Source organism: Pinus tabuliformis, chromosome 1_1 (genome assembly GCF_031772625.1).
Source record: "Pinus tabuliformis cultivar Carrire ecotype Pingquan chromosome 1_1, CPIR1, whole genome shotgun sequence".
Classification (NCBI taxonomy): domain Eukaryota; kingdom Viridiplantae; phylum Streptophyta; class Pinopsida; order Pinales; family Pinaceae; genus Pinus; species Pinus tabuliformis.
Genome location: NC_142297.1, coordinates 221,941,508 through 221,969,283, shown reverse-complemented (window position 1 = coordinate 221,969,283; position 27,776 = coordinate 221,941,508). Strand labels below are relative to the sequence as shown.

At 36.1% G+C, this 27,776-nt stretch overlaps 1 protein-coding gene across 1 annotated transcript; it reads right to left on the bottom strand.

Moving 5' to 3' along the window:
* Positions 1-21,982: 21,982 nt before the first annotated feature.
* Positions 21,983-25,718, bottom strand: LOC149212343 (disease resistance protein Roq1-like). The gene is made up of 4 exons (XM_089391823.1): positions 24,586-25,718; positions 23,352-24,471; positions 22,973-23,233; positions 21,983-22,840 (listed from the first exon to the last, which is right to left on the bottom strand). The coding sequence occupies exons 1-4, from the start codon at positions 25,194-25,196 to the stop codon at positions 22,052-22,054; spliced, it is 2,781 nt and encodes a 926-aa protein (XP_089247949.1). The 5' UTR covers positions 25,197-25,718; the 3' UTR covers positions 21,983-22,051.
* Between the last annotated feature and the right edge of the window lie 2,058 nt (positions 25,719-27,776).

The following is a 27,776-nucleotide window of genomic DNA, read 5'->3' as shown; positions in this document are numbered from 1 at the left end:
ATAAAGAAACTATGGCCAACACTTAGCCAATTATTTGCTTATCAAGCCTCCTATTTCCTTACGCAATTCCTGAGGAAATTGATCTGAATTGGATCATAGAACACTCTCTAAGTTTTCATGAACTCTATAAAATTCATGCCAAAGTTTCAAAGTCTTATAAAGATCGAGCTTATCAGAGATATCCTCGTAACAGTTGCAATTTGTGATCAGTGTGGAGCAACGAGGACCCTCGGTCAAGTGCGCAGACCATCAGCCCATGGTAACGCACGCTATCACGAATTAGCAGAACGGGAGGTCATTTCAAGAAACGGGGATAGTTTCTGATATGCGATTAGCAACAAGTCACTGATCGCATATCACCGGGAAAACCCCTCGAAGAAGGAAAAGCCCTGAGCGCCCGGACCCAAAAAGTTATAAAATGTAATGGATATCGTGCCAATTTATTTAAAGGCAGGGTCCCACAAAAACCGGCAGGATATCAGAAGGGTTTCGAGTGGTAAGTGCCTTCAATTGAATCCTGCCCGATGCCACACAATGGGTGCCACACGTCCGGCGGAAGAGAGAGAAAACCACTCACATCGGATGGGTAAACATCATGTTACTTACCCGCCTGATATGGATGGAGACCGTAGGATTTGGAGGCTCCAGATCAATGACGGAAATGCATTCTGATGGATGACTGAACTTGACGAGGTAAACAGACAGAGTTGTATAGGATTTGAAGTCCGACATGGATGATGCATTTGCAGAAGGACGTGTTTCGCTAGCATTCTTGGAGTTAACAGAATAAACGGTCATTTTGAAAACATCCAAGAGAACTGACACTCAGTTCGTTATGAAACAGGTGGCCACCTCCCTGTGAGGCATTATACAGTGATGATGATGCAGAACATAGGAATTCAAATGGATAGAGGCAGGGGAACCAGAAAGCTGGGGAGCAGAAATGAACAGTCAGAACATATTGGCTTTAAAGCCACGAACTAATAGAGAAAAAGACAAGTAAGTTAGAAGCGGAAAGCTGAGAGCAAAGAACAGAGAGAAGAAATCGAGCTGACCTGCAGAAGCAAAAGGTAGCATCGAGACAGAGACAGAGAGAGCAGAGAGTCTGTGTACTCCAGAGAAGGCTTGAGAGGTTCAAGCGAACTCCTCTGTAAATGCATGTCATGTATTGAGTCTCAGATTGGACTCATACCATTGTGACCAATAAGAGGACGAGAATCAATAAAGAGAGTCTGTGTACTCCAGAGACTTGGGGAATCCAAGTACAGTCTTGCTGATTTCTATCTGTTGAGTGAGACTCAAATTGAGCTCACTATTTTAAAAAAACTCTGCTTTGAAAACATAATAGAGAGGCCACCACTGAAGACTAGTCCGAGAAACGTAGCCCAGGAGTATTTGGTGAACTCCTTATTAAACTTCTTATGTTTATATGTTTTTCTTATTGTGCTTTCTCTAACTGCTTTAATGTCTGTGTATTTCACATTCTTATCGCTCCGTTGCATAATATAACATAGGCACATCCATGCACTTGAGTCTATAGTACTTTATTGTTTGTATTTGATCAATTACGGATCAAGTGGTATCAGAGCTCTAGGTTGTTAAGGTTAGACAAGCTTGTGTTGGATTTTGTTGTTCAATGCTAACTAGGATAAGGCTCAAATTAGGATAAGGAGAGTTGGTTGAAGCTAAACCAGAAATTGGAAGAGTCTACCCTAAGAGGAAAATGTCAGAAGAAAGTCCCTTGGAATCAAACTCCCAGTTCATGGATAGTTTCATGACCATGAGAGCCATGGTGGAGGAAATGTATAGAGAATTTAAGAAAGGTAGAGATGAAGATTCATCAAACTCCAAACAAGATAAAGGAGTAGAATAATCTCTCTTCCATGACCATTCTAAAGGAAAAGGGAAAGAAGAAAAGCTTCCCACACCTCTTAATAGCCCTGAAAATAAAAAGAAAACATCTTTTATTAAATTAGATGTTAAATTTGGTTTGCCGATATATGATGGAGATTTGAATGCAGAGAAGTTGGATAATTGGATTAGACAGATTGATGTGTATTGCAGGGTGTAGAGCATTGACTCAGACAAAAGTAAGATTCAGCTGGCCAGCCTATGCCTTGGAGGCACTGCCTTGGTATGGTGGGAAGGCAGGACACAAGCTGACATGAAGAAGCATGGTAAAATTCTTTCTGTCTGGAGTGAATTTGTTTTTGCAATTAAAAAGAAATTTTATCCACTAGCTTATATGCAGCAAGCCATGATGAGCTAGCAAACTCTTCGCCAATTAAAAGGGAAAAGTGTACAAGGCTACACTCAAGAATTTAGAAAAAGAGCTTTGATTCTAGGAATTTCTTTAGACTCACCTGAAACTCTGTTGAAGTATATAGGTGGTCTACATAGCTATTTAAAGCACACCATTCTCATGTTTAATCCCACTAGCATAGATGAGGTATCTGTTCAGGCTACACATCTAGAGGCTAGAGGCAAGAATGTGAACCCAGAAGTTGGGGGACCATCAAAAACCACTGCAAGCAAAAGCAAAGAAAAGAGAAAACAGAAATGGAAAGAGAGGAAGACAAATGTTGTACAAAAGAGAAAGCCTTCATGCATTCACTGCAAGAAGGATGGACATGATGATGAACACTACTGGATTCTACATCCAGAGCTGAGAACCAAGAAGTTCGATGGCAAAAAGAAGAAGACTATTGCAGCTATTCAAAAGGATTTGGGGTCAGATTCAGAAGATGAAACAAAAATCATAGCCACAGGTATAAAATGTAAAAATTCTGAAGCATCTACTAGTAATTCTGCACAATCTACTGATAATGAAGAAAATGAGAGGAAAAGACATGAGCTTTTTCATATTTGAGTTATTTCCAAGCATAAAAAAATTGATACTTTGTTTGATAGTGGCTCACAAGTAAATTTAATTTTTGAAGAAATTGTAAAGAAGTTGGGATTATTAACCACACCTCACAAGAATCCATATCCATTAGGTTGGTTATTTGATAAAGCAAAGCTACACGTGACTAGACAATGTAAACTTAAGTTTTCTTTTGGGTCATCATTTGTAGACGAGGTTGAGTTAGATATAGTTCCTTTGGATATATGTGGAATTGTTTTAGGAAGTCCTTGTATGATAGGAAAGCTATTTTCTATAGAGCTGAAAACAAGTATCAACTCGTTAAAGATGGAATTGAATATATTGTAAGAGCTCATAAACTCAAGAATAATTATACTCTCATAAACTCAGGGCAGATGAAAATAATTGTAAATTCATGCAAACAATTTTTACTGATGGCTGTAAAGGAAAATAAACCCGACAAAACCAGTATATTTGAGGGTTGTAATGCTAAACAGCAAGCTGATTTAGAAAAAGTTGTTTTAGAATATGATATACTATTTCAAGAACCTAAAAGTTTGCCACCCCAAAAGGAAATAGTACATGATATTAATTTGCAACAAGATGCTCCATTGCCTAACATCAGAATGTACAAGTTATTCACTTTAGAGAATGCAGAAATCAAGAAGCAGGTACAGGAGCTGCTCGAGAAAGGGTTCATAAGACCTAGCACATCACCATGTGGATCTCATATTGTCTTGGTGAGAAAGAAAGATGGCTCATGGAGAATGTGCATTGATTACTGAGCACTAAATAAGATAACGATCAAAAATAATTGTCCCCTTCCTTGCATAGATGATCTATTAGATCATTTAAAAGAAGCTATTTATTTTTCCAAGTTGGACTTGCATAGTGGCTACCATCAAGTCAGAGTTGCAGAGCAAGATGCATGGAAGATTGCTTTCAAAACAAAGCAGGGATTGTGTGAGTGGTTAGTTATGCCTTTTGGCTTAACTAATGCTCCTGCTATTTTCATGAGAGTAATGAATGATGTAATCAAGCCTTTTATTGATGATTTTGTCATTGTATATTTATATGACATTCTTATATTTAGTAAAACAAGGGAAGAACATTTGAAGCATGTCAAGCAGACTCTAGATGTTTTTAAAAGAGAGAATCTCTATGTTAAGCTCTCAAAATGTGAATTTGGCAAAACATCTTTGAATTATTTGGGTCATATTGTAGGGGGTGGTGAATTGAAGATAGATCCCTCTAAGGTTGCAGTCATTGTAAACTGGTCTAAACCGAAATCTGCTACAAAAGTTAGAAGCTTCTTAGGAGTAGCACAGTATTGGAGAAAGTTTATTGTTAACTTTTCCTTGATTGCAGCTCTCTTACATGCTTTAACATGATTGAACAAGGTGTTTCTCGGAGGAGGAAAACAGCAGAAAGCCTTCGACATCTTAAAAGAAAAGATTAGTATAGCACCAACCTAGCACTGCCCGATCTTCAAAGACCATTTGAGATTGAAACAAATGCCAGTGACTATGCCATGGGAGCAATGTTGATGCAACACAGTAAACCCATATATTATTGTTATGAGACATTTAATTCTGCAATAGTTAATTATCCCACATATGATAAGGAATTGTATGCATTAGTACAGAGTGTGAAAAAGTGGAAACATTATTTAATGGGCAAAGAGACAGTTATACATACTAATCATCAACCACTTCAATATTTACACTCCCAAACTAAGTTGCAGCAATCAAGACACTATAGGTGGATGGGTTTTCTACAACAGTTTCATCTTGTCATCAAATATAAAAAGGGCATACACAATAAAGCTGCAAATATGTTGTCCAGACCAATCATAAATGCATACACTATACTTAAGCATAATTCAGTATTGCATGGAAGCTACATTGAACAATATGCTCAAGATATAGATTTTAAAGATGTATATGCAACTTTAAGTCGCAACAAACAAGTAGAAGAATTGGATTATCATGTTAAGGACTAGCTCTTGTATCATTTTGGAAATTTATGCATTCCACAAACTGAAAGAGTAAATATAATTTGAGAAGCACACACTTCTCTAATATCAAGTCACTTTGGTGTAAGTAAAACAGTTTCACAACTTCAAAGATTTTTTTATTGGCCAAAAATGAATGAGACAGTTTCTAGATATGTAAGAGGGTGTAATATTTGTGCTAAAAGCAAGCCCAACAATAGAAAACTAGGATTGTACACTCCACTACCAGTTCTTTCTCATCCTTGGGAAAGTGTTTCCATGGACTTTGTTGGGGGACTGCCTAAATCTAGAAAAGGTCATGACTATTTATATTTTATTATGGATAGGTTCAGCAAAATGTGCATTTTAATACCTTGTAACAAATAGATTACAGTTGAGCAAACAACAAAGTTGTTTTGTAAGCATGTAGGGGTTCATTTTGGATTACCCACTTCCATTGTATCTAATTGAGATTCCCAATTTGTTGGGAAGTTTTGGTCGAGTTTGTGGGAATTGATGGACACCAGACTGAAGAAGAGCACAACATTTCATCCACAAACAGATGGACAAATAGAAGTGGTCAACAGGACAGTGATCCAGTTGCTCAGAGGCTATTGCAGCAAGCATCCCAAGCTTTGGGATGAACATTTATGTTATGTGCAACATGCTTACAACTGTGCTAAACATTCTTCTACACAGAGATATCCTTTCGAGACCTGTTTTGGTTTCACACCAAGGTCTCCCTTGGATTTTTTCTTTGGTAAAGACATAGCAGTTGATGGACACAGTGATGTGGACAAGGCAACCAAGTTCATTGAAAAAATCCAAGAGATTCACCAGGCAGTACAGGAATAGCTCGAAAAGAGCCAAGTCAATTACAAGGCAAGGCATGATAAGCATCAGACTGAGCATAGTTTCCAAGTTGGTTATCAAGTCTAGCTGTATATTAGTAAAGACAGAATGCAAGGTGAAGGTAAGAATTTGAAGCCAATAAGGTATGGACCTTTCCAGATACTTGAGAAAATTGGTGAGAATGCTTTTCGCCTTGATTTGCTAGCTTACATGCACATCTATTCGGTAGTTAATGCACAAAGATTGAGACTATTTGAACCTTCATTGATTGAAGATCCCGAAGTGCAGAGTCAGTTGCCTTCTATTTATGATCTGTTACCTGAATATCTCAATGAATTGCAAGAAAATACAGTTCTGGACAGGAAGGTGAGAACTAGGTGCAGAGGGGATGTTGAGTACCTCTGGATTGGACTCAAAGGTTCAAAACCAAGCAATGTGAAATGGATAGAAATTAGGCAAGCGAGGAATTTGTACCCTCACTTGATTGATGCTTAAAAACCAACTTTTGGTGCTCCAAAAGCTTTTTCAGTGGGAAGGTCGTGATCCGAATTGGATCCTAGAACACTCTCTAAGTTTTCACGAACTCTGTAAAATTCATGCCAAAGTTTCAAAGTCTTATAAAGATCAAGCTTATCAGAGATATCCTCATAACAGTTACAATTTGTGATCAGCGTGGAGAAACGAGGACCCTTAGTCAAGTGCATAGACCGTTAGCCAATGGTAACGCTCATTGTCATGAATTAGCATAACGGGAGGTCATTTCAAGAAACGGGGGTAGTTTCTGATATGCGATTAGCGACATATTGCTGGTAAAACTCCTCAAATAAGGAAAAGCCCCGAGCACTCGGACCTGAAAAGTTATAAAATGTAATGGATATCACGCCGATTCCGTCAGAGGTGGGGTCCCACAAAAACCGACAGGATATCGGAAGGGTTTTGAGCAGTAAGCAGTTTCAACCGAGTCCCGCCCAATGCCACACAATGGGTGCCACACGTCTGGTTGAAGAGAGAGAAAACCGCTCACATCGGACAAGTAAACATCATGTCACTTACCCGCCTGATATGGACAGAGACCGTAGGATCTGGAGGCTCCAGATCGATGGCAAAAATGCGTTCCGATGGATGACCGGACTTGACGAGGTAAACAGACATATTTGTATAGGATTTGAAGTCCGATGTGGATGATGCATTGGGAGAAGGACGTGTTTCGTGGGAATTCTTGGAGTTAAGGAAATAAACGGTCGTTTTGAAAACATCTAAGAGAACTGACAGTCAGTTTGTTATGAAACAGGTGGCCACCTCCCTGTGAGGCGTTATACAATGATGATGACGTAGAACAGAGGAATTCAAACGGAGAGAGGCAGGGGAACCAGAAAGTCGGGAAGCAGAAACAAACACCCAGAAAAGCAGATTGGCTTTAAAGCCACAAACTGACAGAGAAAAAGACAAGTAAGTTAGAAGTGGAAATCTAAGAGTAGAGAACAGAGAGAAGAAATCGAGCTGACCTGCAGAAGCAAAAGGCAGCATCGAGATAGAGACACAGAGAGCAAAGAGTCTGTGTACTCCAGAGAAGGATTGAGAGGTTCAAGCGAACTCCTCTGTAAATTCCTGTCATGTATTGAGTCTCAGATTGGACTCATACCATTGTGACCCATAGGAGGTCGAGAATCGGTAAAGAGAGTCTGTGTACTCCAGAGACTTGGGGAATCCAAGTACAATCTTGTTTATTTCTATCTGTTGAGCGAGACTCAAATTAAGCTCACTATTGTAAAAAAACTCTGCTTTGAAAACATAATAGAGAGGCCACCACTAAAGGCTGGACCAGGAGACGTAGCCCAAGAGTATTGGGTGAACTCCTTATTAAACTTGTTGTGTTTATATGTTTTGCCTATTGTGTTTTCTCTAACTGCTTCAGTGTTTGTGTATTTTGCATTCTTATCAATCTGTTGCATAAAATAACATAGGCACATCCATGCACATGAGTCTATAATACCTTATTGTTTGTCTTCGATCAATTACGAATCATAAATTAACCCCTAAAAGATAGGAATTTACTCTTAATTGATTACGCAATTCCCAAGGATAGATCTTCTGACTTCATGCAACACCTGTACTCTCAAACTAGTATACAACTCTTGTTACACTTCCTTGTCATCTCCACTTGATCTTAGGAACTCAAATTCCATGAGTTCACTTTCCATGTTGCGCTGATTGATTAGTTATATGAAAAATTTTTGAATTAGAGAGTTGTCCCATTGCACAAATGACCTTCAACTGACTCTACCAAAAGTTAGAGGTCATTTAATTGAATACAACGAAAAATAACTAAACTGGATTACTAAAATTTAGCAATTGGACATGCATAATTAAACTCCAAGCCCTCTAACTCGAATTTACTGAGTTAACTGAGTGACAATAGCCATGTCAGACTAGTTAACTGCCTCCAAATTGTCTTGCTGATGTGGAAATTTGATTTACTCAATTTGACTAAGGCTAAAGTCAAATTGATCATTTCTTGCTACATTTTTTCAACAACTGTTGATGAGGGTCTGTTTCTCCCTTAATTTGTTAATCGAATTATGATTGTTTCATGGAAAACAAGTACCAAATTTTTGGTTGAACAAATCTAGAGTTTAGAGAGTCGATATTAGTCACAGAAGAAGTCGAATATATTCTTGTTGGCTAAGAATTTTGAGGACAAAGATCTCCGGTGTTAGGAGTTGAGTTAACTCCAAAGAGACCAACAATAGACCATTGGTGTATTTTCTGGGTGTGTATATCAGTTTGGAAACCTAATTAAGTTACCTAGTTAGCTGAGCTTTGATAATATTTGTTGTAGCAATATATGATAAAGGTATAAAGAGGGATTCATCTTTCTAGAATAGTAATATTGTAGCTTCACATTAGAGGAAATTTCAGCCTAAAAGTGGCCTCCTAAGGAAAAATAATAAAATAATAATTATATATTTTGGAAGGAAAAGAAGAAAACTACTTTTTAATTGTATTTTTCACTTATCTCCTCATAGGTTTATTCAAATTTCAAATGTAGACACTCATTGGATGCATAGTTAAATTCCACATCCAACAAGTACCCATTATGCATATTTCTAAGAAGACCCACATTGATAAAAATTGAAGCGATATTAATAGAGCATGTTACTCGTTATGCATACTTTTGAGAAGACCCGCATTGATAAAAATGAAGATACATTAAGAAAACTTGTTGAATATCTTCATTTTTTATCAATGCGAGTATTCTCTCTGAAGTATGCATAATAAGTACTCGTTGGATGTGGAATTTAATTCTACATCCAACAAGTGTTTACAAATTTAAGTAAACCTATAAGGAGATAAGCCAAAAATATTATTAAAAAAATAGTTTTCTGTTTTTCTCTCCAAAATATTTACATGTACCTCTTTTTAAATTTAAAAGATTTTGATTGGTTTACATATTATGACATGGAAATTACATGAAAATTTCATAGGCACTTTTGGCTTAAATTTCCTCTAATGACAAGAGGAATAACAATGATTGAAGAAGCACGTGTAGAGACCCCTCAAACTCAAAAGATCTCAATTATTTACCGATGAAAAAAGGATACCATTCAAGAGGCTAAAAATAGTAGGGAAACAATGTTGAAGTGAATAATGATGGAGATATTTCTTCTGGGTGTTGAGAGCAGTATTTTTCAATGGTCTCTAGACCCTTGGTGGAAACAGGGACACTGGGCATCAAATGATGTTTGTTGGGTGGAGAAGAAAGTATTTCTAGATTCCCTGTGGTTACAAGTGAAAAATCCTTTGAGCAATCCCCCCTCAAGCTTTGAAATCTGGCTTGGGAGTGATTGGGCTGCAAAAAAGACCAAGGTGCAACCCAATCTAAAGTTGGGTGTGTTGAATTTTGTAGCTATGGTCGGTGTTCATAATGTATCATTTGTACTTGTAATGATGAAAATATAAATTATATTTGTAAAAATAAAATGTATTTTGAAGCATGTAAGTTCATGCTTGCAAGAAAAAAAATATTTGTTTGTTTTATTCAAAAGAAATACTATAAGACATGTTCTTCATGACCTTATCAAAGTGGAAATTTTTTGAATTTTTGAATTAGTAATTTTTCCTCCATAAGAGTCCAAGTCAGCCCTCCAAGATTCATGTCAACTTGCCCATGAGACATACCAATTCACATGATTGGAAGGCAATAAATAAGCCTATTTTCTCTCCGCTAAGGACACACTTCAGATCACACATCTATCTTTGTTTGAGCGAAGAAGACAATGAGTATTTGAAGGATGAAAATGAGAAGAAGGAATTTCATGTTATAGCCCTCGCTCTGGTGATTGAAGGAGGCCGAGTTCTGGTCATTCTCTGTAGCATATATTTATGTTGTATGGTGAGAAGGCTATGTGGTATAGTGTGAAGATATGAGGCATAAAGTCTGGGGCATTATCCTATTTTATGAGGTTGAGACCGAGGATGAATTTTGACCCTCTTGCGACCTTGTTTTTCTGCAGTATATCTCTATGGCACAATGTGAATACTAAGGTAGAGTTGTAGGACATTGTTAGCCCTCTTGGAGACCTTGTTACAGATCTTTTGTGGATATAATTGTGGAAATTTGTTTTGGATCTTGTAGAGGGTTGCCTTGGCTGTCGATGGATGGTCATCTTGTTGGTTAGTTGACTTTGATGTATCTCTTATTGCATTGATTCTTTAAGGAAAAGGTTGGTTGGGTTTTTCCCCCTTAGTGGGTTTTCCCATGGTAGAATTTTCTTGTCTCTTTGTGCATTTGTGATTTGTATTGTTCTATTGTCTATGGTTTTTAATTTCTGAAGTATAATTACTTAATGATCACAATGTTGCGCTAAACACATCTATATCATTGTAAGTAATATCATAGCTTAGAAATAAAGTACTTGCATCTATTGTACATTATAACCAAATTCAGTTTTCGCATGGTATTAAAAATGTTAAAAGATAGTGTTGACTTGCGAATAAGAACACATCAAAAGGTTTCTACCTAAACAAAATTTTGACATTTGTGCTAAACTTACACTTTTTAGAAATGTGATGTCAAATAAAAATTCTTAGTATATTAGTGAATTAAAAAAAAACAATTTCATAAGTTTCGTGTATAGATTGAAACAAGTTGAGCCATAGATATTTCAGTTTTAACATAAGTTATTTAATGAGAATATATGAATATATCCTTCTTGCTAGAGATAAATACCTCTTATCATAAATTGTACTAATGGAACTATCTTGATTTTACATACAAAGGGCTAAATCTATTATAATAAATTATAATAATGGGACTATCTTGATTTAAATACAAAAGACTAAGTAGCATTACATTATGTTAAGAAAGCTTAAGGACACGACCAACATCTAAATGAAATCGCCTAACTCATAAACTAGAAATTGCCTCAAAAGGTGCAAAGAGAGGCCGATAGGATTTTTAAATTGAAAAAAATGTACTTTGGTTTTCATAATTAAGCAAATAATAATTGATATATTAAATTTAAGTTTTTTAGTGTATTTTTTAATGTTTTTAAAATTTTATATATCTCCAAATCTCAATGTATATCTTTATACCCATTTATGCCAATTTCTCAAGGTAACAAATATGGAGAATTATCTAATCTTTTACTTAATTTACATATTATCTTTGCAAAACATAAACAGTGGTTGCACAAAAAGTGGCTTGACAAGTATGGTAAGAAGTCGGGTTCGGGGCTGGCCCAGTACAACAAGAACCAATAAGGATTAAACATAAGGTTGGACCTAAGTTTCAATTCTTCAATTGGTGCCTAATTGAAGGAAATTTAATAGCCTCAAAAAATATGGTCAAGAGATGGATCATGCTTCCTTCTGTATTGTTTTTTGTAAAATGGACTTCAAATCATTGAACCACAAATTTTACAATTGACTCAATACTTCTTGTCTTTTCACACAATTGCTTTACATCTTATGAAAACCATCTAGGACCCTAGAATGAGAACTTAACCTACATTCATCTTTCATAAATTCATACAATATGGTAATTTACACTTCCACAAACAAGTCACCTTCCAAAGATTGCTTTGGATATTTACCACATTCACCTTTGAATTTGGTTTATGAGCACCCTAACAAGGAGAAAAACACAAAAGTTGGAAAAACTTGGATGGAAAAATATGATGACCAAGAGAAACCCCTATGGCCAAGAAACATTAGTTGCCTTGCACGACAACCTATCCTTAATAAGAAAATAAGGGTTGTATTATGCAAAAGTAGATGAAAGCTAAAAATCCAAGCATTAAGAATATAATTTGGTAGGACCACTAAGTAAAGGGAGAAAATTCCCCAAGAAAGATAAATAATCCAACAAAACCAAAAACTTATATCATTTTCTTAATAGCATATGCTCGACAAGGAAGGACTCATGCTCAACAAGCTTTCTCATAACCAAACTCCATAACCACCAAGCAAGAGCTTTGACACCTCCATCTAAAAAAGGAATAAAAAGGAAACCAAGTCAAGTTTTGTAGAATATGTCCTCCCCTAATCATGAACATTAAGATACCATGTGGACAATGACACCAAGCAAGGAGTTACGCCAACATAGTACATGTTTCTTAGATATTTAGATGGATTTCAGGTTGCAATAATGAAGAAATGCCGAGGAAATTATATATAGAGAGAAGAGATTGACGAGAGGTTGAAATTCGTGAGGGGAGATTGACAAGGGGTTCAAATTCATGAGGGGACACAGCTTCCATAACCAAACAAAGTTCACCAAAGAAATAGACACACAAAATAGGGGAAGTAAGGGGTTTGTTGTGTAAGTTGCAAGTCCAAACTATTGTACTTTGAAGCTCTATAGTGATTTAATCCTCTATAATTGTATCATTATGTGATCAATAAAGGAACACGTTTTGTATCAATTTAACATCATTCTTGCAAGTTTTTCTAGGTTACATTTTGAGTTTCTTGGTGCAATTGTTTATTACATAAAATTTTGTTGAAATGAAGAGAAAAGTCTATCATAAATTAAGATTTACTAAGATGATCGAACCATTGGAATTTGGAATATCCAAAGTGGATATTGATCAATCTTGCATTTTTTTAGGAGATAATGTATGGGAAGAGATTATTGATCTATGACTTATCTCACCATACAATAGCATATTACTTTGTAGTTATAGAAAATATTACTAGCGTAGATCCATCTTAACCCCAAATCAATTAAGTGTTGATATGGATCAAAAACCTTAAAGTGTGTTTCATAGTTTTGAAGTTAAGATGCATCTACAATAACTTTTTATTTGATGAAAACTAACAGTTACACCCAATGTCTCATTAAAAAAAAAAAGCACAACATAATGGGAATCTCCCCACCCAACTTTTAGAAAACTTCATGTTTCTTGGCATAATTACAACATTGATGAAAAATGGAAAAAAGGCCTATGAAGATTGGAAGAGGTAAACCTTGTTTGCCTTTATGCAATCCATACGTGTTTTGATATACATCATAAATGGAATGTTGAATGCCCTTATGTCTTCTACCCAATAGAAAATCACAACAATCTTGTCGAAACATGTCATAACCAACCATGTAAATGAAGGGCTCTATGGTTATGTTGATCGTGCAATCACAAACTTTGTAGGCTAGCCATTATCCTTGATTCAAACAAGGTGTATAGGGTTGTGAATGGCAATTTGGGGAAGCATTATTGTTGAAATAGGTCCTATAAGTCAAACTTTTTATGCCACCATTGTTAATAATGCACTAGCCTAAGAGAATTTTAATTTGATAGTTGTCACTAAACAATGCCTCACTGTTTATGCACGAGTAGTCACTGATCAAGTTTAGAATGACAATTATTAACCAATTGTTTGGTCTTGATTCATCACTTCCTTCATTGTCACAATGAGTTCAACCTTTCACGCCTTTCTAGATTTAGACATTCTCCACTTGAATGCAAGTATTAAGAAAACGTTACATTTCAACAAAAAGCAGAGTTGGGCACCAAAAAATTTGTTCCCAGCATGTTATTGGCACGGGTGTTGAGTCTCATTTTCTACTATATTACCAGTAGAAAGTGAATTGATTCCTGCGTGGAGAAATAACCAGCACAGAGAAGAAGTAAAAGAGTTCCTCTTGATGCAAATAAAAGATGCAAACAAGCTACCCAAGGAAGCATTGTATGCAGCTACAAGACAACATACAACCATCTCCAAGGCATTGGAAATATTGACATATCTGCATTACTCTGGATAATTTAATACGTGAAGCTTAAGGGTTTTGAGGTCTTTACACCATTTGTTTTCAATCCTTGCAAAGGATGTCCCATTTTCAGGGCTTCAGGTTATAAGAAGCACCAGAATACGGAAGTCAGTGCAACTGTCTATACATAATTACATCACTTATACCATCCTCTTCTCACGATTCCATCCAAAACTTTCCATAGTTGATTTTAGGCCCAACTATTCTATGATTGGGTGTGCAAGTGGCCATGACTACCACTTAAGGAAGTTCTGTTTTACCTTTCTCCAGAAAGCTTGACCAAGGAACATCACTGGCTAAGGGGGGTGATCATTTGTAGAATGATTGTTGAACTGAAATAATGTCCAAGATTTGTTTTGTAGTTGACCTTATTGTTGTAGCTTATAATGACGTGCAATCTGTCCACATGGATACACTTTGCTGGAAATTGTTCACTATGTACCTTCTTCTTCTGGGATCTCTTTCACATCAGCAAGAGCAGATACAAAAGTGGATCCTGTGGACCTTTACACACGGTACAAATTTCTAGTTTATGCCAGCACTCCTATTTTATCATCCATCATATGGCAAATGAATTCTATGAGATATTAGCCAAACCAACTTATAGTAACAGGGAAAAACCCTTCTTTAGAAGGGTTGTGACCCCTGTCCAGTCTATAATCATGATTGACAGGTGCTTACAGCCTACAAAAATGACTTACAAAATTAAAGCAGTTACCTTCTTTGGATATCAGTGACAATATGCAGAGGTGTTAAACAAACCTTATTATTGCCTCGATATGATGATATTGCAGAGATATTGTTTTCAGCTAACAATTATATTAGAACACTGGTTCAGATATGATTTCTATACCCAGATTTGAAAAGAACATTTTCATCAGGTTTCAAAGGCATAACTCATTTTTGAAAGTTTCTTATTTTTGAAGGTTGGTTGGTTAAAAAACCTAAAGGACCACATTAGAGGAGCACTCCATCCCGTACACATGGATCACTACTTTAATGCACCTCTTTTGGAGCCTAGAGGTGGCCACATTTTGAGGAAGTTGTAGCTTGCGCTTGAGATCCTTTGAGATCCTTTTTATGAGAAGTTGGTTAACATGAAGAAGAATACCCAAGTTTTAAGAGATACAAGGCAGCGAGCATATTCTCCAAGGTCAAAGAGTCAATAAGAAGTAAAGTGCTCCATGCCTCAGGGATACAAGGGTAATTTAATATTAATATATGATTGGAGTTTTTTAAGGAATGCCCTAGATATAAGGATGATTGTAACCTTTTTCAGTTGTTAGCACAAATCTCAAGAAGTTATGCCTTTGAAATGCCATAAAACATTTCAAATAATGTTTCACAATTCTGAAATGCCATCTAAAATGGCAAGTGGCATTTCAAGGCAAAATGGGCATGTCTTAATCTGGTTTAACTATGTTTTGATAGGGAAATTGACCATAGGAACCTACCCAAGTGCTTTAAATTGGCATTGACATAAATTTTGACACTAATTTCACATTGAATAAGCTTCTAGAAAACCCTTACACCCTGTCTTTGTTCTAAACACAATTTACCACTTATTCTTTCCTCACACTTTCTTCCAGACTGTTTGAGCAAAGGTATCTCCTACACAAACAAGAAGCACTTCTGTTGTGTGTGAAGCATTGTGATCTGGTTTTGTAGTCACAACCAAAAGACAGTTGTGAGAAACAACATTGTTCCACACTTCATTTCTTCACATTTTCTTCAACAACTTTTAAGCAAAAGTGTTTTCTATAGCTACAACAAGCATGCTCTGTGCATTTTGGACAACATGGATATTACTGGAGCCTACATTTAAATTTTCTTACTCAATTATCCTTTCTTCTGGTGCTATTTTATATTTATAGATAGACAAACACATATTGCTTCCCTATTTCAACATAACAATACCTCTAATAATGTTGATGCATCACTAGGATAACAATATTAATACATCCAAAACGCTTCCACAATTCACACTGAATTGAAACTCAATTAAAAAAGTACCTAACAAAATCAAAAATAAAATTCCCCAAAACACTACCAAATCTCATATTAATAAATTTGAAATTGGGTATCAGTTAAAAGCTTGATCCAAATTTCTAAATCACCAATACTGATATGGTATTATGATAGAGTCTTATCATAAGAGGAGCATCGACATGAAAGTATTGATAATTAAGAACATGTGAACTGGGATTTACATCTTTCTTTCATCCCAAGAAGCTCTTAAATCAATCTAGTAGTTCGAGTTGCTGTCATCATTTTATTCACCTGTACATTTCTTTATGATTTGAACCTTCTCACATAATACTTTAACAAGTTAATGTAGAGATTTATGGTTTAAAATATGTTGTTTGGTCTGTTCTAATTTTTTATAGTTTCTTTAACAAATTAAAGTATATGTTACAGGAGGATATGTCCCAAGGGTCCTCGTTACATGGGGTTGTCCAAGAATGTCTCCCCTTGGTACACGGGACTGCCCAGAATGTCCCCTATATTCCAAAGTGTCATCGACAAATGGGGACGACCAAGAGATCTGGATTAGGGTTTCAGCATAGAGGAAGGTTTTTTTCAGCCGGGAAGGATTTATTTTCATTGTGGGAGAGGAGTTCTCGCAAAGGCATCAAAGTTTCACGAGTACTTTTAAGTTCAACCTGACATTATGTATTAAATATATGATAGGACTCTGATTTTATTCGTGGATGCATCTCACCTGTTCTACTCTGAAAACTAATAGAAAAATCAATAATAAATTAAGGTACATACTATATAGACTTTAACATTTTCTGACACAATGGTAGATAGTACATGTCGACTCTGTTTCTAATTTTCATTCTCTCTTAAACTTAAGGAATTATGAAATCCTACTGGAAAACCAGAAATCTGTTTTTGAATCCACAGGATACTGTACATACATAATGGTACATAGTACATGTCAACTCTGTTTCTAATTTTCATTCTCTTTAAACCTAAGGAATTATGAAGTCCTACTCGAAAACCAGAAATCTGTTTTTTGAAACCACAGGATACCGTACAATATATATAACAACCTGTTTCCAAAGAGAACTTTTATGACCATTAGTACAACTATATGGTATACCTATAAAACAATCAACGACAGTCATTCAAAGAAAGAACTACATCCTTAATAAAAAGGACAGAATAACATAATGCCTCATTTACAGATCAAGAAAGTTAAGGCATGACTCTTCAGAAAAAACAAAGCTTTAACTTGGTCCTACAGCAGAAGAACCCAAGGGTCCAGTTACCTAGGTCCCAGACCTGCACACACTTTGGCCTATTATCGAGACTCTGCGCCTTCAATAAAGATTTAATATCAAACGCTACTGCACTGGCCTTTTCATCTATGGAGTTTAGTGGTACCTATGATTGTTCCCAGTGTCAACATTTCCGTAAAGTTTCACCAACTATAATTGTCAATACAGATCTGTATAACAAGGCTGACCAGAGCCAATCCTGCTGAAGCATACATACAAAAATTTACCATGATATATGAAGTCTCTACCTCTACTTATTAGTGTTCCTCAATGCCAACTTCTCAATTAACGTAGCTAATGTTATCATGGATCAATACAAACGAGGGTTAACCAGGCACTGTCAATACAAAATCACGGTTAACAAAGTTAACTATTGCTTATCATGCTAAAACAACATACCGAATGTTCCCGCAATGCCCTTTTCATCGGGGGAAGTCTAGCTATGCGTATTCACGCTCTTCAATATTAGATTTCTTGGTAAAGTTAAAACCATAGGAATCAATACAGACAGGATTAACACCTAACTAGAGCCAATGATGTTAAAACATACTAGGCCAACCATCCTAATAATATATGAATAGAACTGAATGGAACAGAGACCGAATTGTCCTAATTTAAAACATCTCCCATTTTTTTGCAAAATCGACAGTAAAACCGATTCTTCATTTATCATTCAGAACAAACAAAAGCGCAAAGAATTGTGTGAAAGTTATAGAAAGGAGACTTGATATGCCTCAAACTTGCTATAATAAGTTCCCAGCATTTTGTTAGTGCTGCTTTATGCAATCCTTTGGGCATCGCGGAAGTAAGAAATCCCGAGAAAAACATACTAAATGCCAGATGCTGGATTTACTTCCATTCTGTACAAAAATCAAGATGCAAATGATAACAGTCAAATGCAAAAATCATTTCAATCGCTGTTTCTCCTCTCATTGAGATCTTAGATGTTACTAGAAACGGAACGGAAGTTTTCGTTTCCCAGAAAAAACTTATAAAAAACAGAACGGTATAGAAAATGGCGTTTTCTACGGCCGTTTTCGTTTTTAATGCACGAGACCGGTTTTCTCAGAGAAACGGTTCGTTTCTTGAAACAGTTTTATGGAAAACATTAATCTGGTTCATTTGCAATGTGGGTATCGAACCCAATCTCCACTGTCCTGTTACTTCACCACAAAACCAATAGCCAATCTCCACTGTCCTGTTACTTAACCACAAAACCAATAGCCCGGGGGTTGTGTGGCAAATGATAGCATAAAACTCAAATTCGAGGTCATATTTAAGAATATATACAATGTATGTGGATCATGTAGTCATTCAAAAAAATTTAGGGAGTATTTGCCAGTCTAGAAAATCAGACATGGGTATTTAAGAATGGCCAATGTGAGCAATGGAAGCTTTGTTCATCACTATAAGTATTAAGGAATGGCCCAGGTGAGCAGCGAAAACCTATGAGCAACTGCTTATGAATCATAGATTTCGAAAATGTTAACGATCAATGCTTTGTTTTATGTTTTTCATACTTTTTTTCTCCTAATTTCTTGAATGTGAAACCTCCCAACTCCGTTTCTCTTTTTGATTTCCGTTTCTCGTTTAGAAGACTAAACGGAGATTTTAAAAAAGACAATCTTATCAAAGCATGAGAATGAAACGAACTTCGCCCTGTAAGCCCCTTCAAGTCCTAAGTACTTGTATCCCGATGACCACCCACTGCCTAAAGAATCAGAACAATTACGTTTAACTGTTCCACCTGCCTCCATTGCTGCTTTCAATTTAGCTGCACCTTGTCTCTGTGCCTCTTCAGTGGTTGCACCTTGTCTCTAAAGCTCCCAATCCTTCACCCTTCCATGCCAGACCGTCATCCATAATAGTTGTTTCTCACCTAGAACGTCCTAATAACCTCTCTAAAACTCTCAAAAACCCCATTTCCACCCAAACTATAATAGTTTGAATGGGACTGAAGTGGTGGCAGCTCAACTCTGAGCGGCCTATATTTGGCTTTGTTACAGATGGTTTCACTGCTGAGACGCATAAAGGCATTAGAGCCGGACTACTCGGGGAATACTACCAGTACAGAGCATCATGCCCAGGAGGAGGAGAAGGGAAAGGAGAAAATTGAAGCAAAAGGCGAAGGCAAAGTCAAGGAAACTGACAAGGAAAGAAGAGGAATGGCAGCAGATGGTGGTGTCTAGACAATTGCTGTTGGTTCATGAGTCGGGTCTGGTTACTGGTATCAACGCTGTCCAACCTCGTCGAGGCCTTCGACAGTAGCAGACTGACTGGTTTGATTTTTTTCGGAGCTTTCGGTACGGCAAGGACGACGATTCTTGTAAAGGTGGAAGGGATTGAAGGCCCACAACTGAAAATCATTTGAAGAATGCTGATAAATAATATTCTGTTCGCAAGGGGGACTTGTCAACGTCGTCCATAGCCAGGATTCGCAGATTTACTTCCGCGTACTGAAGAACGTTTCTGAGATTGCTTATGGCGAAGGCTATCTGCCGGGTCCTTTTCAGCAGGTCCTTTCCTGTCGAGCCTTTGGTGCTTGCCAGCGTCTTTACGACCTGCAGGATCTTTTTCCTCGGGTTCTTTCCTGTCGAGCCTGTGGTGCTTGCCAGTGTCTTTACGATCTGCAGAGCGAGCTCTGACCTCTGGATTGTGAATAATTCATCGTAACCCATGGATTCCGGAAGCTGTTGGTCATAAAGAGTCAGGCATCATAAAAATCGTTCGAACGCAGAGTGTTAAACCCACTTTTCCTGAAATGTTGTAACTGAAAACAACAGGTGAATTGATGCACAGCTATTAGTACAAAGATCTATGCAAAGATGTCAGCCGGAGAGGAGAAATGTAGACGAAATTGGGAGAAGCTCTGATTCAAAAGAAAAAAAATAAAAAAAATCAAAAACCCCTTTCTTGGCAGTGGCTAAACCTTGTATTTATCTTGCGTAATTTTCAATACCTCTAAAAATTATGTAATTAATTTGAAAATTCAAATAGTTGACATAGTTTTTTAAACGTAGATCAAATGATGCCAGAAGCGCCAAAAATTACGTTAAATTACAGATATGAAATGTAGCAAAACAAGAAACAAATTTATAAAATGTAGTCACTCTAAACAAGTTCCGCTTGTGAGATTTGAGAGATTATGACTGGCAAGTTCCAGCAAGACGGCAAAAGCTTATTATTAGGTGGCAAACCCTTACACACTGCTTCAACTACAAATATATTAATGGCCCTCATAGTGACAGAAAATCACTTTGATTTAAAAACGGTATCCTCTTATGCAAAAAGAGTGAAAAATATGATAAGCAGTTAAAAGTATGAGATTATGAAGTCTATCTAACTCGCACCATTTTAACAAAGATCTTTTATGGTTGGAATCAAAGACCCAGAAGCAGAAAAGTGACAGGGCAACAATACTCTGTAAACTGTGAGACTTTACCGCATCAAGCATTAAAATAGGTTTCTTAAAGAAATAAGTAGCGAACTTTAGGAGTAAAAAAAGTTGTATATGAACGGTTATGAAACTGTTGATTTGACTATCAATACTCAAATTTTACGCCTGCATGTAGTCTTCCCTACTTTCTCATTCTCCACGACAAACAACAGGTCAAATTGCTGCCAAAAACCTTCTTAATATCACTGGCCTCTATCTTGGCAACATTAATCTCATCATCTATCAAGACCAGTGCTGGAGCAAAAAAGGGGAGGAAAGAAACAGTCAACAGATGCTTTAGATCTTGTGGTTGATTACACCAGGTGATTTGTGCCACATATGAAGATTAATCTGTCAAGACCAGTGCTGGAACGAAAAAGGAGAGAAAGAAACAGTCAACAGATGCTTTAGATCTTGTGGTTGATTACACGAGGTGATTTCTGCCACATATGAATACCCTCTGTAGGCAGGAAGCCAAACAACACTATTTTTTTGCTCTCTGCACTTCTGTGAAAGCAAGTTCATGCCTCAAAATCACAGTTGTTCCTTGCCCCTCAGATAAAGAAGATCATTAGAATATTGATCATATTCGGTCACAAAAGCAACATTGTGAGCTATATCCTTCCAGAGAGAGGTTTCATAGAAAGGTAATGACTGCTCCATATAACCCAACAACACATGATTGAAAAAACTGCTACAAGGCTGTTCCCCATTAGAGCATGTGTATTCATCCAAATTATTTGAATTATTACTCATTTTATTCCAGGCTTAACAGGTGATTTACTAAGCCAAAAAGAACAGCAACCAATATTTACCAGTCTATCAACATTTCCCACAATGAAATTAGAATAAGTAGATCAACATTTCCCCACAATGAAATTAGAATAAGTAGATGCGTATCTTGCCCACATGGAGGAAAAATAAATAAAATATTTTAATGCTTATATTATTTTAAATAAGTTTTTTATAATTTTACAAATCGTTGTTTTTCTTTCTAATTTCTATTTTTATAAGGTTTCACAAATTTTCAATCTCACACAATTTATATATGATTATATTATTATTATCCAATTTTAAAATCATAACCAAGCTAGATATCAAATTGGTGTATGAGATCTCTTTGTTTCTAAATCTACTAAAGCATACATACTTTGTCCTCTAATTTTTTATGAGGAAACACATGCTCTTAACCATTAAGCAACCCCACTCAAACTGTATAACATCACCATAAAAATAAAAATTTATAATAAAATAAAGAATAAATTAAATTTTATAATCTTGATCTTCAACCTAAACTAAACTAATAATTACACAAGATCTTTATCCCACAAATATTTCAATTATGAAACAATTAAAAGCCAGTCTTGCGCAACCTTGGCCTTAAAGATTCATAATGATGCTTGTACCCTGGTGAAGAATGGCGATGCTTCGAAAACACTGACGTTAATTTATGATCATCATTCTTGTAGTAGTATTGGCCTGGGGGGTGTATATTGGAAGGCCATTTCATCAAAAGGTTGCACATGAAAGTCCTAATCTCCAGGTTTATTTCCTTCGCCAGCCAAGCAGATGGGATCCTTTCCAGACTGTAGCAATGGGACAAATTAACATATTGGAGGTTCTTCAGTTTCTCAAAAAAATCTGGGACTATTTTCAAATCACTGCAATGGGAAAAGTTAACATGTTGCAGGTTCGTTAACTTCTCAAAGGAAGCTGGAATGCTGTGGAATTGGTTGAATTTTAAGTCAAGATGTTCAAGGTTAGTCAGATTCCCAAAGGAGTCTGGAAATGTCTGCAACTGGGAATGGGACAAGCAAAGATGTCGGAGGTTAGTCAACTGCCCAATGTCATCTGGAAGCATCAGCAGATCGGAGCACTCATACAAGTTAATATGTTCAAGGCTCGTCAATCTACAAAAGCAATCTGGAAGCCACTTCAAGTTCGAACAGCTCCTTAATTCCAAGTGTTTCAAGGACTTCAGATCATAGAACTCAGATGGCAAAGTTTGCAGACGCAATCTTTTAAGAATTTCGTCAGGTTCCAGTACAATCTTCTCGATGTGCCTCAGCTTTCCTATGGAGCTTGGAATCTTTAACAGGTCATCAGATGCGACATACAACTCTCTCAACTGCATAGGTACCTGCAATGCTCCCTCGATATCAAAATTTCTGTGCTTTGTGGCTTAAGAAGACAAAATACTCAAACCAAAGCAATTTTTACAATTAAGGAAAAGAAAAACATCCTTTTGTCAATAAATTACATGACTACCTACCTCAGATTCATGTTCCCACAGTGTTTTCAATTTGCTCCCCTTTATACATAAAACCCTCAAATTCTTTGTTGGAATCCCCAAAGGTAAGGAAGAGCACGGACAATTAGACCAGTGGAACCATATTAGCTCTTGTGAGTGCCCGGCGCGGAATACTTCATCCAGATCTACATAACCTTCAGCTCTAAGCAGCTGCAAGCTTCTTAGCTGTTCGTTGCTCTTAATCGAAGAACTACACTGTGCAAAGTTTGTGATTCCACGTACCTAAATTGTTCTCTAGAAACTGTTAGAAACAATGTTGAAACCCTTGCAAAGTTCAAGAATTCAGAATTTCACAGAGGACAGCAATTTTGAAAGGCTGTCTAAAACTTCAACTACTTACCGGTGAATTTGGCGAAAGGTTGAAGTCTTGGTGCCAAAGACGGCGTCTAGGTTCTCTCTCGGCCAAATACCTTCCGAGGTCTCTGAGTTGATCATGCATTTTAATACATTCTTTCCCATCCACCTCCAAGACAGGGTTCAACATACTGCACTTTTTCCGATGGAGCTCCACTAGACACATATCATCTAGCTTCCGAAGGCACAGCTTTCCTGACCACCCGCATCCATTCCATATCCTGATGGCTGTATCCTTGTCTTCCCCTATGAAGAAACAGGCGATGTCTAAGAATACTTGCTTCTCGTCTTCTGCAAGGCTGTCGTAACTAATTTTCAGTGTGTTTAGTATATCCCTGGGAAGTATTTTGGATAATCTGAGCAATTGTTCTTCCCAGTTCTCAAGATCCTTTTCCCCATAAAGAAGCGCCCCAATGACTTTCAGAGACAACGGCAATCCGTTGCAGGCATTCACAAACTTATCAACTACGTCACGAAATCTTGCAACCGGACAAGGTTGGTGGAAGGCGTGCCAGCAGAAGAGCTCTGTGGAATCATGTCGACTGAGGCCTTGCAGCTTGTAAATAGATAATTCTTCAATTCCCCAACTTGTGAGTACGTCCTTGTGGCGAGAGGTAATTAGAATTAAGCTCTTGGAACTAAGAACATCCCTAGCTGGTAAAAGTAATGCATCCAGCTGATCACTATTATCCACATCATCTAAAATGATAAGAACACGAGAGTAAAGGAGATGCATTCTAATCTTCTCTATACCTTCATCAGTGCTGTTCATTTTCTCAGACAACGGAGTTAACTCATCAAGAAGTGTACTTTGTAATGACTTCAAAGAGCTTCCTCTGACATCAAATAAAAAACAAGAACCAGGGTAATTTGATCTCTCACGGTTGAAGAAATGTTTTGCAAGGGTGGTTTTCCCAATCCCGCCAAGTCCCACAATTCCTACAACCCTAGCCTTCCCATTTTCTTGCTGCTTCAATAACACTGTTTCTTCAAATTCTTTTACTTTGTCATCCAATCCAGTCGGATATTTGGAGACATTCAGGGGTGTTTTTCGAACCACTTGCAGCACTCTTTGCACGACATCAACCAACAGCTGCCCCTCGTCACTGAATAATAACCAGAATAAAATTAATAGTAAGCAAGAAAATAGCCCAATATACTTGGAATTCAACAAAATAAGAAAACGAAGATGAACTAACAGAAATAATTAGAGGTCTCACAGGCCACACGCGTCCAGTTCGAAACCGCTTATATCCGCAACAGCAGAAAGAGCCTTCCTCCATTTCCGAATAGTGCCCGAGTCGTATCGCCGCTTCTGTTCACGAGATTGCGAGTCAAATGTTTTCTTCTCTTCTAGATTACGGAGGTCTCGAGCATACACTCCAAATTTACCCTTCCACCACCGGCGGGGCCTGAACATGCAGAGAGGTAGAGGATACACTCCGTTGTCTTCCTCCGTCCAGCGAAGTGCTGAAGGCTTCACATTATAGAAGACGGGGATAATGGTTGACCCCGACTGCCGTTTCGACTTGACCATGAGCCGCAGTTCATCCAAACACCAGTGTGACTTGCAATAATTGGTAGTAAAAATAGCTATATGGACGGAGGCGGTTCTAATAGCGTCTTTTATCTGAGGAGTTAAATTATCTCCCTTCTGCAATTCTTCCTGATCCAGGAAAACTCGCAATCGGTGATCCGTGAGGCGATGGTAAAGATGGCTAGCAAAGGTTTTCTTAACATCCGGGCCTCTGTGATTGATGAAGACATCATACTGATTGCAGTTGGTGTCATCGTCCGTGGAGGTGGAGGCGTAGTTGGATGAAGATGCCATGGATGCAAAATAATAAAAAAGTAATGCAAGAGATTGGGAATAATCACCTCCAATATTTTCGTATGGTTGAGCTTACAAGTGCAAAGTGGGTACCAGTTGCTTCAAGTCGTCACCAATCCTTTGGTAGGCTGTGTCTGTAACTCTATCTCTCAATACTTTGCCAGTCGGTTAAACAAAACTGCAATGCAGCGATATGCCCTTCTCTGTTGTTGTTTAATTGTCTGATAAAATGAATAAAAGCCCTTACATAAGAGTTCGCGAAATGGATACCTGAATTTTCGTCGAAATGGATATTCAATTACCTGGCAATTTCTCTCGCACTCCAAAGGTTCGCGTTGCATTGCAGCCACGAAATAGGTACCCAATTGACTGGCAATTTATCTGGCAATCGCAACTTTCCAGTTGTATTGGAATATAATATCTCTTTAATGGGTGCAGGGCTGAATTTTCGCGTGGACTGATTCAATATGATCGGCGATTTGCAACTTCCTGTTGTATTGCAATATAATATCTCTTTATTGGGTGAATAATTTTGGCGTGGACTTATTCAATATAATCGGCCGGGAGCCTTAAATTAAATGATGTTGTCAGAGGAAAAGGTCGGGAAACTTCGATGGTGCAGGTAAATGTCGCTTAAATGTCTTTCGCTGCGTTTATAAGTGAAAAATTATGTATTTTTTAATTATAATTTTTTTATTTTTTTTTTTTAAATAAGCATGGTATTATAGATTTTTTTTAAATGTGAAATTATTTTTTCAATATAATTAATTAATTAAAAAGTTATTATAAATATATATATATATATATATATATATATTTTTTTGATAAATCATAGTAATATTCAAAAGTTAAAAATTTCTATGATAAAGTGGAGATGAATCTTAACACTTAAAGACATGTCTTTTTTAAATGTATATATATTTAACTTATATCTTAATACTTTTTATACTTATTTCAACTATATATTTTTTATACTTATTTCAACTATATAATTTAATTAAATAAAGTCTTTCTGTAGAAATCACATATATAACTTAATTTTTTGGTAATTTTTTATAGACATTAATTTATAAAAGGCATCAATAAATTTACTACATTACACATTTCATGTTGTTAAAATTAAAAAGATCATAAAAAATAATTAAATTATAACTTCATTTTAAATTATTATTATTATTGATATAATAATTAATTTTTATTTATAACTTTATTTTAAATTATTATTATTGATATAATAATTATTTTTTAATTTATAAGACTCTTTTTAATAGGGGTAAGTGTTTTGATGCTTATTATGAATTGTTGTCAATCTATGTTTACCACTCATTTAATTGATATGACTAAGCTAATTTTAATAATTTTGCAAATTTTAAATATCTTAAATTTTTTTTAGAATGTTTAATTTATTTATGTATTTAAAAACATATTTTAAACTATAAGAAATCATGCTCTCACTCAAATTTGTATAACTAAATTCTGATCCAAAAAAATATGAGTCACATATTGACAACTCGAAAATTTTTGCAATAACCTTGTGTTGATTTTTATAAAAAATCATATCCTAACTATTATTAAAAATATTTCATAAATATTTTATAAAAGTTAAATCCCTACCATTCATAATTAAATTAAAATCGTGAAAACTTTATTCCAAAATAAATAAATATTTACCTAAATATAAATAACAACTCTAAATTAAAATTTAATATATTATATAAATTAAAATAATAATAATCCATATTGGTAACAAATTAATAAAATATAAAAACTTAGTACTCATTTTATATATATATATATAATTTAAATTTTAAAAATTATAAACAAATAAAAAAAATTCAAGTATATATGTATGTATTTTTATATATTATGGGTTTTAATAAAATAAAAAATAAGAATATTTCTATATATAGAGATAAGAAGGGTGGTAAGAAGGGTTATCTATAACACTCTTGAAATAAAAGTCTTACAGTACTCGTGGAATTTGAGAAAGATTACAAATAATTAAAAAAAAGCCTATGGCTTATTACAAGGCATCCTTCTTGCCTAAGAAAATCAAGTTTCTTCCCTCATTGTGTTGGGGGAATCTCTTATTATAATTTATGACATGGATAAAGATCCATCTCCAAGGGATAAGTGTTTGAATAATTTTTTAAACCAGAAGTAACAACCATTCTATTTAATAAATAATTATAGGACAATGTATGGCAAGACGACTGCTCAACAAAGAATCGACGAACTAAACTCTGAAGCACAATCGTGGACCTTGGATGGATCCACCAAACAATTACACCCACAGGATTTTCATTCCTAGGATCAAACTGGAACTTGCCTTGCCAAGTTCTCAACAAAGACAAAACATATAGACAACTTAGGATGATCCAAATGCCTAGCTCCTATCCCCTTTAATAGGCTTGATAGACTATCTAGAAACCTTATTTTATTATTTTCCCTCGAAAAACGAAGGAAAATACCATAGGAAAATCCCATGGGAAAATACCATGGTAAATACCATGGGTACATTCCGTCCATTTTGACCATATCTGTTACAGCCCTAGTGAAACGTTCACGTAATAAAAGTTA